General features: G+C 36.2%; 1 protein-coding gene across 5 annotated transcripts; it reads right to left on the bottom strand.

The window, feature by feature from the left end:
* Window positions 1-13,653: 13,653 nt before the first annotated feature.
* LOC131312638 (ferredoxin, root R-B1) lies at window positions 13,654-18,427 on the bottom strand. 5 transcript variants are annotated; one of them, XM_058340538.1, is made up of 4 exons: window positions 18,186-18,390; window positions 15,896-16,041; window positions 15,480-15,803; window positions 13,654-14,288 (listed from the first exon to the last, which is right to left on the bottom strand). In XM_058340538.1, exon 4 carries the CDS (start codon window positions 14,280-14,282, stop codon window positions 13,809-13,811), a length of 474 nt encoding a protein of 157 aa, XP_058196521.1. In that variant the 5' UTR covers window positions 14,283-14,288; window positions 15,480-15,803; window positions 15,896-16,041; window positions 18,186-18,390; the 3' UTR covers window positions 13,654-13,808. The 5 variants fall into 5 exon arrangements, with proteins under 5 accessions (XP_058196521.1, XP_058196522.1, XP_058196520.1 ...); XM_058340539.1 differs by lacking the exon at window positions 15,480-15,803; XM_058340537.1 differs by lacking the exons at window positions 15,480-15,803; window positions 15,896-16,041 and having other exon boundaries at window positions 18,186-18,427.
* Window positions 18,428-18,518: the final 91 nt, after the last annotated feature.

Below are 18,518 nucleotides of genomic sequence, written 5' to 3'. Positions count from 1 at the left end.
GAAATAATATTGTTCTTATTTGGGAATGTCTAAAATTATTCCTGTTTTAAAATTTAGTTTTGTCGAAATATTGTTCTTTTTTGGGAATGTCTAAAATTATTCCTGTTTTAAAATTTTAGTTTTGTCGAAATAATTCCTTATAAATAACTAGGAGCATATTTAAATACAAGAGTAAAGGGTTAACATTAAATTCACCAAGGAAAAGGGGTAACATTACCATTAGCAATGCCGAGGAAAAGGGGTAACAATGCCTTCAAATTTGATTGTAATTATTGCGCATCTCCTTAATCGCCTAGGGAAAGTCAAAATTCTAAAAAAAAAAAAAAAAATGTGAGACTGAGCACGTAATTTAATAGAGCTGAATTTCCTTAAGAAAACGTTAGATTTTAGACAATAAACGACTATGAGAAAATAACTTCAAGAATTTGGAATACTTTCTTATGAGTTTTTCTTTCAATAAACTTATAGTGGATCCTGTGGATGTAAGCTTTATTAGACCCTTAATTCTCATTAAGAATTTGCCATTGTGATGAAAATCACTCAATAACAGAGAAAGGCGTATTCCCTTTTAGCACATGTCTAGACTAAGCACGTGTAATGCACTCGGCGTTCTCTAAAATTTAAAAGTTCCACGCAGCTATTACCGTATAGTACATGATTGTACCTCAATTCTTGTTACTACTTCTCCTATTTTCTTACTTTGTACTATAGTTTTTATTCAAAACTCAAACTAAAGATGCGATAAAAATTTGAAATAACAAAGATGACAAGTTAGATACAGAAATAAATATCACATTAACTAATTTCTTAATAGCAAAAGCCAATCTTAACAAATATGAAAAGCAAATCAGGGATGGCAATTCTACCCATGTGTCGCAAAAATATTATGATTTTAAGCTATCTACCTAAGGAGATGTCATTTCCTAAAAAGCCCTCAATAATTCATAGTATAAATTTATCTCAAAATTACATGAATGAATCCTTTATTTAGATCTTTTAATATTTTCGATTACATGTTGGAGAGGTTCCAAGAAAAAGAAAATTCGATATTCAAATATTGCATAATTTTTATTTCAGAATAGTTTATTCTATCACACACTTGTGATCATCAGTTGAATATTTTAAAATTTTGTAGGTTCCCTTATAAGTATAATTTAATTTGTTAGATTTTATAGTTTACTTCAAGCATCTTCAAAAAAGATAGCAAAACCAAAACAAAACTAAATTTGAAGAGCCACATAAGTAAACACGCTTCAAGGGGATAACAAACTTGCCACACTATTTTGGTGTAACTCCCTCCCATGCACTATTCAAATTGCCATCTCATCGAATTCAATGCTTACTATTGGTGAATGTTGATTTCCTAGGCAAAGTGTCTTTTAGAGTAAAAAAAAAAAGTGAAAAAATAAGGATATATTGCCTAAAAACTAAGGGAGAGAGGTAGATTTATTAGAAAAATATTTTCTATATCGTTTGAAAAAGAAATGATCTGATGGCTACAACCTTAACATGAAAATTCAATCGCACGGTCATGGATGTTGCTTTGTTGTTATGCCTACACATTTTTTGCAATGTTTTTATTGTATATATGGAAGTATAGATATGTCTAATGATATTATGAAGCTTGTTTGACCGTCACTTACTATATTAGTATCTCTTTTCCTAATTAGTTGGTTTTGGTTCTACCCATATATGGTAGGTATTAACGAGCAACCTGTTCTAATCTTAATTAGATTTGGAATATTTTTTGGTACATCAATTAGATTTGAAAATCTAGTTATAATGAGAATGTATGTCCTTTTTAGACATTGCTAAGGTTAGCAATGTAAAAGTTTACAATAGCATAACTAAAACTGGGTAACCAAAACTTTCTGCATCACCTTTTCAAACTAAAAAAAAACTAGAAACTAAAAATTGTGCTAATAATTTGAATACTTTTTTTGAAAAAAAATAACATTTTTAAAAACAGTTTAGGGAAAAAATGGTTTATGTTAAAAACAGTTGTATAAAAAAAAATTCTGAAACAAAAAATAGTTTTTTGTAAATACATTTTTATTTAAATAACAGATAATGAAAAAACACAGTTTTGTGTAAAAACATTTTTGAAAAAAATTTAAAAATTCTGAAAAAATAGTTTTTTAAATTTTTTTTTGAAAACGTTGTAGAGAGAGAGAGAGAGATGCTTTTGTGTAATGATGAGTATACTTAATTCAGAAAATGTGAGGTTTATATTTGATTATTGGTAAAAGATTGCTAGTTTTGGTTATCCAATGGTCAAAGTTTGATTAATTGCTAAGAGGTTAATAATTAAGTTTAATTATTCCAATGTAAACATTTTTTTGAGCAAATATTACTAACCTTAACAACTTGTTGGTTTTGATTAGGCCATTGCCGATGTTTATATATTCGCGATTAGTATACGATCATATACTTTGAAAAATATTTGTTGTTTATGATGGTGACAATTAATATGTTTCTATTCAGTATTGGTTGTTTCTATTCAGTATTGGTTTGCAATACATCCGAGACTTCTTATTCACATGATGACATACCTCAATCACACCCCTCTCACATACAGGTAGGGCCCGTTCCAGTGGGCCCCACCGGTATGAGAGAGGGGTGTGGCTAAGGTGTGTCACATGTGTCTCTAGCATTTTTGTTAATCTTAAGGAGTCATTTGCTTTAGGTTGCGTTCTCTTAGACTTGACTTAAATTTAAAAGTTGTTTTTATTTGAATTTTTTTTGCATTTGTTAGTTTTGCGTCAAACTTTCGTGGGTTATTGATTCGTCTCGAAAAGAGGAATCAGAAAAGTTTTAAAAAATTTGGCTTTATTTTTCAAAATACATGGATAAAATTTCCCTTAGAGTGCGGACTCCAATTATTTAATAAGAATATGAGTCACAAAAATTTTACCCTAAAAATTATTGTGATAAGGTTTCTCACCAATCCTTTGGATAAGAGTAGCCCGATCGATCCAGTTTGTGAGGCTCACAACTGGTTTCTTTATTTTGTAGGCCTAGTGTAGATCATACCCTTTGACGGACTTCGGGTTGATGTTGTGCAATGAGGTGCACAAGCAGCACAATATCGTGCTACGCACTTCCGAGTCGTTGGATCTTGCATCCGACGGCTCGGATCTCATTTCGGCAATCAACGATCGAAAGTTGTTCATTGCCGAGATGGGATCCGAGCCGTCGGATGCACGATCCGATGGCTCGGAGGTGCACAACATGATATTGCGCACACTACTGCACAACACCATCCCCAATTCTTGAAAAAGGATGGCTAGCTTAGTTAAATTTTGCATTGATTGACATTTAAAGATGGTTATAATAGTTTACTTTTGGTGTCCGGTCAAATTTATTTATTTTTATGAATTAATACACTTTTCTTTTTTTTCAAAGCGATATACATCAGCAAGTTAGTGAGTTAATTGTTAGGGGGAAGGGGAATGAGAGGCCACTATATGAGTGAATCGGTGGAGCAGTTATAAAAAAGGCTTATCTACTTTCTTGGTCTTCACAAAATACATTCGGTTTCATTTTCGTCCTCAGAATAAATTTTGTTTTCATTTTACCCTTGTAGTTTCTTTCAGATTTCAATGTTACCCTTTCCGTTTAATTTGGACAGCAAATGCCTTAGTGGCTAACGGATTACGCTCACCAAATTTTGGACAACTAGGCATTAGGCCCCACATCCCTTCCCCCAATTCGTTCCTTATTTAATTTTAGGGCTCTTTTAGGATGATCATTGAAAGCTTTCGAGTAAAAAATTCATTATGACCATTTAGGATAAAATGATGAGAAAAATAAAATCTTCACACCAGTTCAAACAGATTGAAAATGATGATAAACTTTTGTCCTTTCGTTAGTCAAAATAGCTTTTTCTCCTTTTTAACTCACCTGATAAACTTGCTCCAAAACTCCTTATTTAGTTCTAGGACTCTCTTAGGGCGCTCATTGGGAGGTGTTATTCGGTGGGTTCGGGGGAAAAGATTCTGGGGATTAGGTTTTAGAGTCGTGCATATTTGGGGGGAAAAGAATTAGGGTTTTTTAATTTTACAGATTGTCCAAAATTGGGGGAAAATGACCTGTAAAAACGATTTAGTTTCACAGAGGCTCCCACTTGGCCAACTCACGTAATCCGTTAGCCACTAAGGTATTTGCCGTCCAAATTTGACGAAAAAGGTAACATTGAAATCTGCGAGAAACCATAAGGGTAAAATTGAAACAAAAATTATTCTGAGAACAAAAATGAAACCGAGTGTATTTTGTGATGACCGAAAAAGTAGATAAGCCCAAAAAAAAAAAAGTAATCGGTGGGGCCAGAGAAAGTATTCACAACACACAGTCACGTAATATCCAATTGAAATTAATACTCTTCTCATCTCTTTTGATCAGATGTACATTAAAACTCTCTTCTCTTCTGATAAGATCGATAAATGGTTGGCCGGTAGAATTATAGTAGTAGTGTAGTTGATCAGCATGCCACCATACATCGCCGGTTGTTCAGCATTATTTGAGCATACAACCTTATTAGAGTATTATATATTATTATGTTTCCTCGGATCATAGCAGTTGTAATGTTGTTTTCCAATCCTATACAGTGTGACATGTCAGATTGTTTGGTTTGGTTTGGTTAACATGTGGCATTTTAATATTTTCATGTATAATTTGAAGTTCTCCACGAAAACGGCAACCTTTTTCACACTACATTTTAAACAGTGAGGACCCGGATCAGAACCAGAACTCCCAGTCACCCCTTCCTGAGTTGGAATCAAATACGAGTGATGGTTCAGTTGTCCAGACTCTTGCATCTCATTAGATCAAAAATTCAAATATTTTTGCCTGATGATATTCTATTTTATTCGCTTGGATTATTTCTCCTTTTAATGGGACTACTAGCTGGGTTTTTTTAATCCTATTTTTCCTTGGGTTGAGTTTATAATAATCGTGGACTTATTGCAGTTTGATGTAATCTGATTCTTATCCCTTGTAAAAAAAAAAAAAAAAAACCCACAAAAGTTTGAATAAAATAAAGAAACGAAACTGATGAATAGAGGAGTATGAAAGAGAAACGCCTTTTCCAAAATAAGGAAAGTGGCGGCACGAAGACCAGTAAAAGCAGACGCACACACCACCGCCTCCTGCCAACAAAGTCCTACGCCGCATGGCACCCCACGCTGTGCTGACGCTGCTCAAGAAAAGGGTCGGTTGACAGATCAACATCTGCCACATCATCCTTGGCAAGCTTTATATAAATTATATTATAATAACAACAATAATACAACCGGCACAAAAATACACAAATGCTTACACACTCACAATAGGTGTGAACCAACTATAGTTGTGAATACCGTTCCGTAGTGGCCGATACCGGCCGGTATGTACCGATTTGGAGAGAAAACGGTGCTCCAACCATACAATACCGTTCCGACCTCAATACCGGCCGTTACCGGTCGGTACCGGCGATTCCGGACAATACCGGGCGAGATGGTGGTACCAGATATTTCGGGTGGTATTTTGCTAACCTTTTCTCAATGAGAAATTCTCACACATCACACACAGTGAGAGAGATTGAGAGAGATACCGACGAGGAGAGAGAGAGAGAGAGAGAGAGAGCACTACTACAATATTATTAAAAGATGATGCTTCAAAAAGTGGAAAGATGTCAATTTTTGAAAAAACTGTAATTAAAAAGATTGTAGTAGATAAATAATGTCAGTCATTTAAAAAACTGTGATATAAAATATTTATGATGTCACTTTCTAAAATAGTGACATAACTATTCTTTCTTTTTAATGTCAGTTTCTCCTAAACTGTGATCTAATAATATATTTATGATGTCATTTTGTAAAATAGTGACATAACTATTTTTTTTTTAATGTCAGTTTCTCCTTATAAGTGACATTGAAGAACAAAAATTTATTTTTGGAGAAAACGGCGCCATCTATATATGAGCATCGTTGCTTTAAAGTCTCAAATTGGGAGCGGGTCGTTACATATGCTATCAGAGCCTCTACCAACCGGAAATGTGAGACAGAATCTCGACCCCATACAAGGACGTGTGTTCCTAAGTGGGGGAGATTGTGACGCGCTGCCTCTGGGGAGTTCTTGGTAGTGGTCAACCGGTCTGAGCGCAATTGGGACCCGTGCGAGGGGCTGTCGGATCGGTGATCAGAAGGGTCAACCGAGGGTAGTCCCACATCGCTTGGTGAAGTGTAAGTTGTGTGCTATAAATAATATATCGTCATTCTATCTTGTACAAGGACTTTTAAAGCAATGAGGGTGCCAAAGCCAATTGAAACTTCATAGTTAAGTGTGTTCGCACTGGAGTAATCCTGGGATGGGTGACCTCACTGGGAGGTTTGATGGGCTTTGGTGTTCAAAGCGGACAATATTATACAGGGTGGGAGCGGGTCGTTACAAAAGATGACGGTTTTAAAGCACTTTAATGACGTTTCACAACTGTCATCTTTTATTTTCAATTACATTTATAAAGCGTCATCTTTATAGATATTAATGACAGTTTCAAACCGTCATTTTAAGATTCAGACTTTTAATGACAGCTCTATAGATGACAGTTTTAAAACTGTCATCTTTCGCGTTTAATAACACTTTTAAACTGTCGTCTTTTACGATTATTATAGTAGTGGAGAGAGAGTGTGATCGGAGCAAGAGGGGTCTGGAAGAAGAAGAAGAAGCTGGCGGCAGTAGACGGAGTCGGAGAAAACAAGGGGTTGCAGAGGATTTGCTGTGCGGCGTGGGTAATGACAGAAAAGTGGGTTTTGTTGTTGTGAATGAAAGAAGAGAGTGGGTTTTGTAGTTGTATGTGTAATCATTTTTTTAATTCCAATTACGTGTATCGGGACGGTTTCGGGGACACCCAAAAAAACACCTAAAAAAACACCTCATAGTTTTCGATCAAATTTTGATGATCCGAGCCGCTCAATGTGATCAGAACGTGATTTTAAGGGTAACTGTGAGAAATCAGCAAAAAAAATGACCGGGAAGGGCTTGATCCGAACAGTTTCGAACAGTTTTTTATTGAACGATTCAAATAAAAACTGCTCAAATCAAGCCTTTCCCGATCATTTTTTTTGTTAATTTCTCGCGAGCACCTTTAAAATCACATTCTGCACAAATTGAACGGTTTGGATCATAAAAATTTGATCGGAAACTATGAATTTGAGATTTGGGGTGTTTTTTAGGTGTTTTTTTGGGTGTCTCTTGAACCGTCCCGTACATGTATATATACACTCACTTTTCCATCACTTTTTCATTACGTTTTTTTTTTTAATTTTAAAATCGGGGAATAACAGTTTTTATAACAAATAATATGGTTTACTTTTAATGTTTTACTAAAAAAAAAAGGTTAAAACATTTGTATTCTAAAATGAAATTATTATCCAAAAATTAATGGTAAATATCAACTTATTCTAATTAATAGTATGAATTAAACCAATTTTGAGCGTTAAAAAATCAATTTATAACTATATATTGGTAATTGCGCTAAATCCGAAACGGTACCGGTATTTGACCGGTACTGGTACCGTACCGTACCAGTAAGAAAAACGATACTTTAGCCGGTACGGTATTCAGAACTTTGGTGTGAACCCCACACACATTCACAATAGGAATGGACCCCACACACACTGCAGTGTGGGTCCATTCTTATTGTGTGTGTGTGTAAGTGTTTGTGTGTAGCTCTAAACTTATTGATTCTAAAAAGTCTATTTCCACGGACCTTTCATACATCTTGCACAAAATTTTTGGGGCCATTTTGGTAAGTGTTTTTTCAAAATTTGTAGCACAGTTTCGTTCTTCAAATTTTGGAAAAACACTTTCATATTAGATTGAGCTAATTTTTTTTTAAAGAAACTATTCAAAAATTATTTTTAAAAATAAGTGGTTTGGATTATCTTTGTGGGACTTAAGATGGGTCCAAAAAAAAAAAAAAAACTGTGCAAGATATATATGTTTGAATTACTAGACTCTCATAAAAGATGTACTTATGGACATTGATGCGTGTGGCCATTTAAATTGACTATTAGTTTTTCAATTTTTTTCTTGCAATTTCATTTTGGGAAAGGGAAGAAAATCATAAGGAGAGATAATTCGGAGCTCGTAGTAGGATAGGACAATGTTCTATGAGTACTAAATAATTTATCAAATACCAAGGAGATGACAATATTTCAAGGTAGTTATGTGAATGGTCTAAAGGGTTTTTAACTCTTTGATAACAATGTATCGAATTCAAAGCTTTGTTTCGTTTCCTGGCACAAGCTTTTGGAAGATTCCTTCATTCCATCCTCTGGATTCTCGTGTGGAAAGCTGAAATTCAGAGGAAAAGAGACCTCTTCTCCCAATTTTACAAGACAAATTAACTTATCAGTTACTACACCACACAGAATCTAAAGAGGCAATATGTAGGTTTCCGGGGACGAGATTGCCTTATTCACGGAGGCTCCATGAACAGAGCCTCCGCGCTGTCCCATCTCATCGTTTGTTTCGTCAATGGACGGTCCGGATTTTAAAAAAATTATTCTCGCGAATAGTTTAAACAGTTTTTTTCTTTAAAATTCGGACCATCCAACACACATGACACATTTGAACGGTTGAGATTGATCCGCTCCGCAAACACCCAAATCACGGAACCTCAGTGAATTAGATTTTCTCGTCCGCGGACAGTTTGCTTGAACATTGGACTAATTCCTATAGATCCTCCACGGTCTTGTCACACGCTTACAAAACGTGAGCTTGTATGAGGTGACCCTAAGAATTAATTATTAATAATAAAAATTGAACTTGAGACCTTGTTATAGAGTTGTAATTAATTACAACTCTCCAACGCCAACGGTAAACTAGATGATGTTCATCTGGCAAGGCAAACTGGATCACGTTCATCTATCAGTAGGCAAAAATGCTAGGGGTACATATGAAATGTACATATTATGTACATATCAATTTTGTGGGGCCCACCTCGGGTTCCACAAAGATAATTCAAACCACCTATTATTTTTCAAACATTTTTTTATAGAGCCCTGTAAAAAATCAGCACAACCCGATATCGATAAGGATTTTTTCTTAATTTGTGGAGGCGAAACTACTTAACTGCCTAGTTTCGTCCCTACAAATTCAGAAAAAATCCTTACCGATATCGGGTTGAGCTGATTTTTTACAGGGCTCCATAAAAAGATGTTTTAAAAATAATGAGCGGTTCGAATCATCTTTATGAAACCCGAATTGAACCCCACAAAATCTATATGTACATTATATGTACATGTTATATGTACCAATAGCAGCACTCGCTCATCAGTAGGAGGAGTAACAAAAACCAATTAACTGCATGCACTTGTTTGACTATATACAACAACCAGTGTGAGTATAGCAAGCCACAACTTTCACTGAAGTTGGAGTAGTACAATTCAAGAGCACTTCTCTTTTTGGCAATAATGCCAAAATACCAAATTAATTAATTGGCTCAATTGTCTCTGTCTTGATTTGTACACGGGCCTTTTGAATAATCCTCTTTTTTTTCCTTGGAGTATTTCTTTTTCTTCGAACTCTCCAATTTGCATCAAAAGTTCTTTCTTGAGTTGGAATTTCTCAATTGTCATCCTTGACTTGTGCTAATATATATATATATATATATATATATATATATACTCATTAAACACGTTCGTTAAGCCTTAAGCAGCTAGAAGGGAAGAATGTGGATCGAGGAACCTTCTTGGAAAATCAAGTACAAATTAAAGTGAGATGATGACCCACAGACCAACTTTAATTTCCAGAGCATTGCCTTTCTTTCTCGAGAAATGCTAGGTGCAAAAAAAATATTCTTAAAGTGTATATGAACGGCTCAGATGCACTGCATAGTGAATCTGAGCCGTTCATGTACACTTTAAGGGTATTTTCTTTGCCAATTTTCTTTGTCCCTAGCACTCCTTTTCTTTCCCACATTTTGATTCTTAATTCTGACTTTCACAAGATTCCAAGAAAATACTAATAACAAATTAAGAAAGCACAAACATTTTAGATTAATTGATTAGGTTGTTTTCTACTAGCTATACATATATCCTGATGTAGAACACATGGAGATCCAATTTCATGATCAATTGGACCGGTTAAAGCCTTGGAAGCCCAAACGTTGTTTAATTGCAAATTACCCGATTTGACAACTTTCGGACGAGCTTAGATCGGGCCCAAACTTAGTGGGCTGACTTGTTTTCGCGCTGCGGTCAATACTCTTGATGATCAAAGGTGTTTTTCGGCCTAATTCTTTCGATTAGGCCTTCAATTGGACGTTTTTGCCGTTTTAGGAAATATTTGTTTCGTTAATAACTTTTAGAGTATAATTCTGTAGAAGTATATTCTTTTTGGAAAAGTCATGTTTTTCTTTCCTTTTTCCAATTTTATTATTTTCCCCAAATTTTGGAAATTTTCGTTTTTGAATTAGGTTTGCTAGGGTTATACATTTCTCTTATAAAAGGGGTTGTAACCTAATATTTATGCAGCTTTTTGTCAATAATATTCAGACTTTGTTTTTTTTCTCTTGACGTGTCTCTCTCTCTCTCTTTCACCTTAACTCTATGCTTCTTTATTGACCTTTAGGAACTTTTACCTATTCGATTTGAAACATGTAGTAGCGTGCCTTTTTCTTTTGCCGGGCATTTCTATCTTTCTCAAATTCCTCTATTTTACATCTCTCCCCTAAGGAAGGACGGACATACGATTTCAAGTCGACGAGACAAGTGTATACTTAATAATAAAATTTATGTTCCTAAGATGTTAAATTTGAAAGAGTAAACGTACATAGTTTGGAATTTTGATGAAGTGAATATTATAGTGATGAGATTTTTTCAAATTTGGGATGGATGGTCACCTTGGCCTATCCGCCCCTGCATTTCGTCCTTGATGGCACGCGTACTTTAAAAACTGTGCTTGTATTGCCTTTCAACCCTAGCCAAAGGTTCGAGTTTGAAAATTAATTTTAGAAATACTACAAAAAAAAATACTTAATCTGGCTTTAACAAGTTGCCATATAGTATAGGCCCTCTTACATACCAATTTGTGTAGTATTTTGATGTGTCAATGTCATATAAGGGTCTTGTATGCCGTTCAAATATATATATATATATATATATATATATATATATATATATATATATATATATATATATATATATATATATATATGAGGGTCTTGTATACTACAGTACAAATTAATTTTGTATATATGATGACCGTGACCGTACACTAATTGGGCTAGACCACGCTATGAGCCCGTTGAACTTATCACGGGTTCTATTTCAATTTGATCCATATACTCCTTAATACAGATCATTTAAAAAGGATTAACGACTAAGATGACTTCGAGAATAATTCATGAGAGCATAATTTTCATCTGTTCTCAAGTCAGGCTATTTTTGGAATGTCGTAAAAATTCACATAAACAAGAATGAAAAATAGAGTGTCCATAATAAAAAGAGAGTACGAAAATCAATTCGTAGAAGATTTTGCAAGAAGCATGTGAAATTTGGAAGGATGAAGTGTTTGGAATAATAGTTTGATGAATTAGTACTATGAGATAATTGGGCTAGAGTCCAAAGTGTAGACTTATTGAGCCTTCTAGTCTGGGCTATTCTTTTATCAGGCTTTGGATTCATCAGCCTAACAGTTAATGCGGGCTTAGAAATCCTTTAATGGACCGAACTGCTCCTACTATATAACGGTAAAGTTTTTAAATGAGATTGGCCTCCTCTCTCCGTCTCCGTCTCTGTCTCTCTCGCTCTGATTAGGTTTGGGTTGCACCCTCCGGCCTCCAGTAGGGTAGGGTACTCTAGGATTTAGGTACTTTCATAAAATTTTAAGATGCATTTTCTATTATAGGATAGGAAACCCTAGGGTAGGGTATGGTAACATAGCATAGGGTACCCTAGGGTTTAGGCACTATTATAGGATTTTAGAGTGCACTTTCCTATTATAGGATTTTAGCGATTTAGACACTTTTATAGGATTTAGGGTCTTAGGCACTTTCATAGGGTATTTCCGCGCAATCTCATCCGTCCATTTTGACAATCAATGGTTGAGATGCATTTTTAAACTATTACCAATAATAAATCTTTCTTTCCGTTAATAGTTTGTCTTTAATCTGGATTGTCCAAAACACTTTTGGATGACCGAGATTGGCCTCTATAAACTTTTTTTACGGGAGGCCCCATTAAAAAGTTTCTATTTCGAATTACTAGGATTTGTTGCATGGACTTTGGGTTGGTGTTATGCAATAAGGTGCATAAACACCATACTGCTCACCTCCGAGCCGTCGGATCGGGCATCCGACGGCTTGGATCTCATCTCGGCAACCAACGATCGAGAGCCATTTATTTTCGAGATGAGATCCGAGCTGTTGGATCGTAACGGTTCGGAAGTGTGTAGCTTGATGCCACACATACCACTGCACAACTCCATCCCAATTCTTGGTGTACAGGTACTACTCATATTGCAGGCATTATTCGGTAATGGAGAATGTGCGTGCCATAAAATACCTGCTACTATGCTCATTGAAGGAATAACAAAGGTTTTTCAAGTGATGTACCATAAATGGTATTCCCCATGGAACTAGTGTGCTTGCTTATTTCAAATTAGCGGATGCCCGTTTTAAACAAAATATAGTCTCAACTTAAATAAGTTGTCTGCTCTATCCGTCCAATATAATCTATTCACTCTCTGTCTCACTTTAAAAAGCTCATGCCAAGGTAGAGAGAAAAATAAAAAAAAGGCAATAATTTACAGGTTAATTATCAACCCTCTTGAAATAATATCAACTTAAAATGAAAAAAATCAAAAGGTAATAAATTGAAAAGAAAAGTGTATCTATTACCACAACAGCAGGTCAAATTATAACTTAAGGAAACATTCTCTTAATCGGACGGCTACAATTTTAGCTTGAAGGCGATCAACGGCCATAGAGGTGCTCATGTTTATATGGATAAACAAAGACCCCTTTGTTTCATAATATAGATTTTCAAAGATCCTCGATATAAAAGGAGTTTGGGAACTACGTTTACTAAATATAAGACTCTAAAACTGCATTCAGTTGTTAAAAGAAGATTTGAATACATGTTTCAAATTTTAGCTTCGAATTTTGCTGCAAATTTTAGATTTCACACTTTGGCAAAAAATACATGTTTATCGTAGCTGTGAAATTATGAGATTTTCATTCTTTTTTTGAAAATTTGTGTTGTAAAATCTCAAAAGCTACCCAAACCCAGCTTTGGGATTTTGAAATTTTCATTCATTTTTTAGCTTTTCAAAATTTGTAGAATTCGAGAATCCATTATGTAAAATTTTGCAAACACTCCAAACTAATTTTGAAAAAACAGAATCACAAAATTTAAAAAATAAATAAATAAATTCTCGCAAACACGAGCTAACACGTTACCGTATGGGCCTTTCCCTTACCCAGTACTCACTCACGCTTGTATACTACAGTAACAATGAGTGTTGCCATCTCTATCTAGCATCACTTGACCTTAAATGATCTTCTCTTATTTTCTTTATCAGAAGCTTAAATGATCAAACCAACGCCTATAGATATATAGGAGTAAATACAAAAACAGATCAAAAGATTTGCTGGAAACTAAAGGACGCTGAGGGAAAACCACGATTGATTCACTTAAAAAAGAGTACCAAATGTCCAAAAGATCCCAGTCCATACTAACAACCAGCAACAGGTTTGAATTGAAACGCTTTCCAATACATCCCTTATGGAGTACTAATATCACACGGCTTGCTATAATGGGTACTCAGTAAAGATCACTTTCCTTGTGGGTGTGAATGACACAATCGGACGTGGGGTAGGAAATGCATGTGAGCACGTAACCTTCCTCCATCTGCTTCTCGTCGAGGAAAGATCCATCTGACTGGTCCACCGAACCCGACTCCAATTTCCCGGCACAGGTGGAGCAAGCGCCTGCCCTGCAAGAATAAGGCAGCTCGATTCCGGCATCTTCAGCGGAGTCCAATACGTAAGCATCATCGGGGGCTTCAAACTCGTGCTCTTCGCCCTCCGGAGTAACCAGCTTGATTTTGTACACTGCCATAATAGCAGATGCTCTACGACTGGAGGAAGATTTCAAGCCGAATGGGCTAGAGATGCTCTTTATGCATGGTAAAGATGTGGTTGTTGGGGTCTTAACGAGGGTATTATTGGTAATTTGCATCTGAGGTGCGGTCATGGGCACGCAGTGGGAGGGGAGTTTCATGGTTGACAATAACATGTTTACCTGGAAAAAAGAAGCAAGATTCAGAGCTCAAGTGTTCGCCAATTGTGGAAATGCAATCGTCACAAATGGAAAGGGGTGCAATGTCTGCAAGAAACATCAGCACATGGAAAATAATAGAATCTAACTGCGACTTGCACAAATTCCGAGGTTTACAATGGAAACATGGTAAACTCCAGACATGCATTAACAAGAAGTACATATTGGGCACATATCCAACGTCCTTTGGCATTCAATGTTCAAGGTGGTTGTCCTTGGACAGTTACACTCAAATACACAACCAAGAGGTTAGTAGGCTAAGTTTTTAAGTCTTTGACCACTGAGCCCAAGGTCACCTCAAGAGGGCCAAGATAAACTCCTGACAGGCATACTCAAAGGAACAAAATATATCACCACCTACTCTACTTTCTCCAGGACTAAATTTGTGCCCTATTCGACTCTGTCACTTGTACATTCTTGTAATCACCTCTGGTTAGAGGTAGGTTGTCAGCACAGATTTGAATCATCTTTCAATGGAAAGGGAGCCTCTATCAACAGAGAATGATAAGGCAAATAGATATTCTAAGTTCCTTGAAAATAGGTGAAATATGGCTTTCAGCTTACTCAGAAGTTTAGCCCCCTAGCCAACAAGGTGGGAATATGAATCCCACCATTGAAATATTGCCATTAAGAATCCACAAGAATGGAACAAAACCATCCATCTCTGCATTCCTGAGGCATTAAATGTTTGGAGCACTATGAGAAGAAACGAGCGAGTTGCTCTATGCTCTTCACTCGAGGCTCCTAGAGTCCATGTTGTACCAAACGGTGCAACGACCTCATAATTTTATTTACACCCAACATGCTTTGAATGTGCTGTGTTGGTTAAGGGTTGATGTTCCCTAAGAAGCATCACCCAAGTAGTAATAGCTTCTTAGGATTCAGCACTTCCGAAATCCAAATGGCAAAGCAGGTCATTGCATTACTTCAACCATTTCCTCATGTATGTATTTCTTCACACTAAACTGTATTTCAGGCAAAGTGATGTGACCAAATATCACAAACAATATTTCAAACTTGGGCACTACAATGGCTGGAGAACCCTATTCCAAATCGCAATTGGCTTAAAAAACTTTCAAGCTTCTAGAAGAGCTCATAGTCAAATAAGAAATAATAATGAATACGGTGTCAGGGGATTTAAAGAGTTATTCATACCCAATCTTCTCCTCTTGAACTTGAAGTGAGTTTCTTAATTTATAAGTCAAAGCATAAGTTAAGTTTGACAGAAGGGGAACCACCATTGGTATGTAGCCCTCCATGTTACAGCGAAATGGAACTTAACCATCCAGTTCTGCAACAATAAAGGCAATCGGTCTGGGAGCACTGTGAGAAGAAGCAAAGCGAGTGGCTGTCTGCTCTTCAATCTAGGCTCCAGGGTGTTCCAAATGACAGCAACTGTCTTACACTCACTTTCATTTATGACTAATGATGCTGATCGTGTATATTTGTCTCAGCAGGATGAATGCCCTTTAGTTCATTCTGGACGAATTAAAGGATAACAAGGTCTTAGGACGCAATTAAGCACTATTAGAAAACTAAACCTCTCATCTTCCCAAGATTTGAAACTTTACCAAATACAGCCCTTCTATTTTTATCTCGGTACTCTATATTTTACTGAAAAGTTGAGGAGCTTGGCTGCTGCAACCTTCTTTATCAAATGTTAACCCCTCTTCAAACCACATTATTCTTTTCTTGGTCTTATGTATTTTCTTTATTCCTGTGTAGGGTGAGTTCAAAAACATGATTTCCTACTACAAACATTAGGACATGTTGAGTAATTGAGAGAGAAAAGTAAGTACCAAAAGTTAGACAACCATAAGAAAACCTCTGGTAACAAAAACACTTAGCTCTTTTAAGCTTTTGTGAGCATACTGTGAAAACGTTTTTGAATAGACATTGTGGGTAAAAGCTTTATCATCCTAAACAGAATTAATCAAAGAACGTCACCAAAAGGAACACAATGATAGTAAATCTAGAAGCAAAAAACAAAAGCGGGAGCTTTCCCGTCACAATTCAATGGAAAAATGCAAAACATAATTTAGTGAATAGAAAATTGAAACAGTACAGCAGAATAGGAATTCAATATTACGGTATAGATGGGAATGTCAATAAACTTTCTACCGATTTGTACTTTAATTCTTTTAGAGAGGTTACAAAGGACTCTAGAACTTCTTTTGTCATTTTTTGATCGACAGCACTATTGAGCATTATAAATCTTGCGGGAACCACATGACCGACATTCACGAAATATCCCATAAGGGTCTGTGTGTGCCTCTATCTATTGATTACAAAGACCGTTCAATCGAACAACCAATCCCACAAAATATCCCATTCACAATACTTAGGTGACATCCATTTCTGGGCCTTTCTTATTCAAGTGCATAGTAATGAGCTAAAAATCCTGTTCAGATCATGGATGATTTATTTCGGTGTAATGCAATCCTTCTTTTTTTCACCCAAATTAGCCTAAAGGTGGAAGAGGAGCACCACAATTCATTCAAGTGGTTTTGTTATTAAAAAACTGGGTAAGCCAAAAAAAAAAATCACATCAAGAAACCCACATACACTGTTGAAATGCAATCACTTTTATTTCCGTTTATCTACCATCTTATACACGATTGAAATGTTATACTCCGTATAAAACAAACAAACCCACAAAATATTTCGAGGAGGCCGTAAGCTGATCCACACACCTAGTTATAAAAAAAACCACCAAAAACTAAAACTAACTGGGGATGGCAATCCCGGCCGCCCCACCCCAAATGGATTGGGGATTCGGGGATTTTTCGGGAATCGGGATAATTTTTTTAAAAAAATGGGGAACGGGTAGGGGATGGGTATGAGTCTGTCCCCGCCCCATCCCCGCCCCGTTTGTGTGTGTGTGTGTGTGTGTGTGTGTGTGTGTATATACTCCCTCCGACCCAAAATATTTGGTATTTTTTGATATTCGTGCCATTCTTTAAAATCTTATATTTCCCAATTTATGATATTTTTTATAATTTTGAAAACTTTGTATTATAGATCTAATCGAGAACTATCAAATAAGATCCATATTGCATATTGTTGGAGATTTATATTGGAAGATACAAACGATTGAAAACTGACACAAATATCGAAAAAGTCCAAATAATATGGGACGGAGGGAGTAAAATAAATAAGTTATATACATAAATGAAAATTATATAGGAGTACTATATATACATAAGTGAGGAAGAAAGACAGAAACTAAATCTCACTGTCAATTAACATAGAAGTAATTGAATTCACTTACCACGGATAGAAGATTAGTAGAAAAAAGAGCTCAAATCGATAGTTCTAGTTAGATAAATATTGTTCACGTCGGATACTCATTAAATAGCGTCGTGTTGAGAGACTAAGAAACGAAGCTTTAAAGAGCTTTGCGTGTGTTGTTTGTTCTTGGCGTCTTGCTGCAGGAGGGATACCGGATTAAGAATACCGGTTTTGCTTGTGGTTTCAGTTGGATTCCCGATTCCCCACGGGGATCCCCGTTCCCTGTTTGGGGAGGGGATGGAGGGTAAAAATAATTCCCCGGTAGGGATCGGAGAGGGGATGGGGACGGGGATGGGGATGGATTTGGATTCGAAGATCGGGGACGGGGATAGTGGTATCCACCCCCTACCCGCCCCATTGCCAACCCTAAAACTAACCCACAAAACATCAGGTAATATTCAGGATTTCAGCTCGATCGCGATAATAATCAACTCAATCATGAACAGTTACATGAACAAAAACACATCTTCATAACCAAACACAAACAGAAAACAGTGAAACTTGATTACAACTAATCCATAAAAAAATCGCAGAAGAGCGCGTACAAAGAGATATTCAGGAGTAGCTTACAGAGATACGAAGTGTTCCAAGAGAGGGGTTATGGATTTTTTTTTCAATCAGAGGCGGAGATTTCTAAGGAGCGAAGGCACGAGCTAAGTTCCAAGTGCTTAAGCTGCTACACAAGCTTTTATTTAGTCAATATTTTTGGAGAGAGAGAGAGAGAGAGAGAGAGAGAGAGAGACGGCCTTTAGCATACTTCGAGAGACGGCCGCAAAAGTGACGAAAGGATGCCCTAATTGGTAAGGGCCAAAGTTACGGGAAAGTCTGTTTGCACCCCTTTTTGACTCAGTACCCAAACCTTAGTACGTTATTTTACCGTTTTATCCTTTGCCTTTCTTTTAG

The sequence above is a fragment of the Rhododendron vialii genome, chromosome 13a (assembly GCF_030253575.1).
Source record: "Rhododendron vialii isolate Sample 1 chromosome 13a, ASM3025357v1".
NCBI lineage: Eukaryota > Viridiplantae > Streptophyta > Magnoliopsida > Ericales > Ericaceae > Rhododendron > Rhododendron vialii.
Note: the sequence above shows the minus strand (reverse complement) of the source record. Positions and strands in the feature narration are given on the sequence as shown.

Bases quoted from the DNA above. Each gene is read 5' to 3' on its own strand.
- LOC131312638 (XM_058340537.1), bottom strand. From the start codon at position 14,282: ATGTTATTGTCAACCATGAAACTCCCCTCCCACTGCGTGCCCATGACC.